Here is a 1,563-nt window from a genome sequence, read left to right as displayed (position 1 = left end):
ATAATTCTTTTCAGAGTCCTGCCTCTGCAAAGAACTGGCCGCATGGTTCCTGTATAGTGTTCCATCTATGAAGTGGAGCAGTTCTTCCTACCTTTCCCTCCCTAACAGGTTGCCGGAAGAACTATAGAGGAGCTCAAAATAACCTATGGTGCTCCATGGTCTTATGCAGACTGAGACGCTGAGGGGTAACAGCTAATCCTGCTAGGGCTCAACTCCTCTCAGGATGGAGGCTTTTAAAGAATCTGCCTTTCTCTATTCAGAGGCACCCACTCTAGCCCCCAATCATCACTGGAGCTGCAGCAAGCCTGTCAGTTTCCTCAGAAGTCCAATTTAAAACACTGTACCTTTAATGCCTATGTACTCCAAGAAGGGGCTCACGGTGGAGCTGCGAGGGTTACTAGAGTCTCGGAGAAAGCCCAGCCCTGCTCACCCCAGGGCTGACTCCAGCCCACCCTGGCCTCCTTGCAGTCCCCTGGCCTCCCTGCAGTCTCTAAAGCATACAGGAGAACAAGACTGAGCTCAACTCCAAGTACAAACTTTATTTCTATTACAAGGAAGTTAATAATTATTATAATAGTAAAATAAAAACAAGGAGAAGGGGCTCTGACACTTGGTTTTCAGAGCAAGCATGGGGCTGCGACAGAGCCCAGCATAGCCCCTGTGGGGACAGGGAGCCCTCAGACCTCCCCATTAGAGAACAGTGAGGACAAAAGATCCATCCCCGCCCCCACCAGGAACAGAAGGCAGTGTTGCCAAATGCCAAGGAAGCAGCTTAAAACACAGCCCCCAGTCCACTCACCTTCAGCTCAATCCATCTTCAAAAGCCTTGTTACTGACAGACATTGCAAGTGGCCTGAGCACCTTACCAGAGCGCCTCACACACACTTGGGGCCCAATCGAGTGTGGACAGAGGCAGTACAGGGAGAGGTTGCCCAAAAGCCCCCAAATTTAGGCCCCAACAGGGCAGATAATCACTTCACTGGTGAGTACCAGTTTTCCAAAATCTTCCCCTCCTTCTACTGGGACCGCACAGCACCAAGGGGCAGTGGCGACAGTAAGTCAAAAGGGGGCCCTGGCAGCCAAGAGGCTGCAATTTGTATTTCACTACTGCCGAAAGGTGGCAGCTAAGGCTGAAGTGTTCCTCAAACGCCACCCTGCTCCCTTCCCTCAAACCCATACACAACCTCAAAAGACACAAAATGGCCATAAACTAGAACAAACTAAAATCTGGAAAATCTCTCCCACCCAAACAGCCAGAGAGGTGGGTCTGCACGGCGGCAAGTGCTGCTATGCACAGAAGACAGGAACCGATGTAAAGTCTCTGGAGACACCATTACTCCTCTTCTTCCTCCTCCGCATCCCCAGCTCCCTGTTGCTTGGAAGGCTTTGCCTGGTGAACAACACAACACAAAGTTTTATGTAAAAAGTAAAAGAACATGCTGGGCATGGTGGCTCATGCCTATAATCTTAGCACGTTTGGGAGGCTGAGGCAGGTGAATCACCTAAGGTCAGGAGTTCAAGACCATCCTGGCAAACATGGTGAAACGCTGTCTCTATTACAAA

General features: G+C 50.2%; 1 protein-coding gene across 3 annotated transcripts in view; it reads right to left on the bottom strand.

Moving 5' to 3' along the window:
- Positions 1–514: 514 nt before the first annotated feature.
- TRAFD1 (TRAF-type zinc finger domain containing 1) overlaps positions 515–1,563 on the bottom strand; it is a 34,527-nt gene continuing 33,478 nt past the window's right edge. For 2 of the 3 annotated variants that reach the window (XM_017542899.2, XM_017542909.2), the window contains one exon: positions 515–1,390. In XM_017542899.2, coding sequence (XP_017398388.2) covers positions 1,334–1,390 — 57 coding nt within the window. In that variant the 3' untranslated portion in view covers positions 515–1,333. The remainder of the gene's footprint in view (positions 1,391–1,563) is intronic. The other variant, XM_017542917.2, reaches the window with a different exon arrangement.

This window comes from Cebus imitator, unplaced genomic scaffold, assembly GCF_001604975.1.
Source record: "Cebus imitator isolate Cc_AM_T3 unplaced genomic scaffold, Cebus_imitator-1.0 Scaffold8, whole genome shotgun sequence".
Lineage (NCBI taxonomy): Eukaryota > Metazoa > Chordata > Mammalia > Primates > Cebidae > Cebus > Cebus imitator.
Note: the sequence above shows the minus strand (reverse complement) of the source record. Positions and strands in the feature narration are given on the sequence as shown.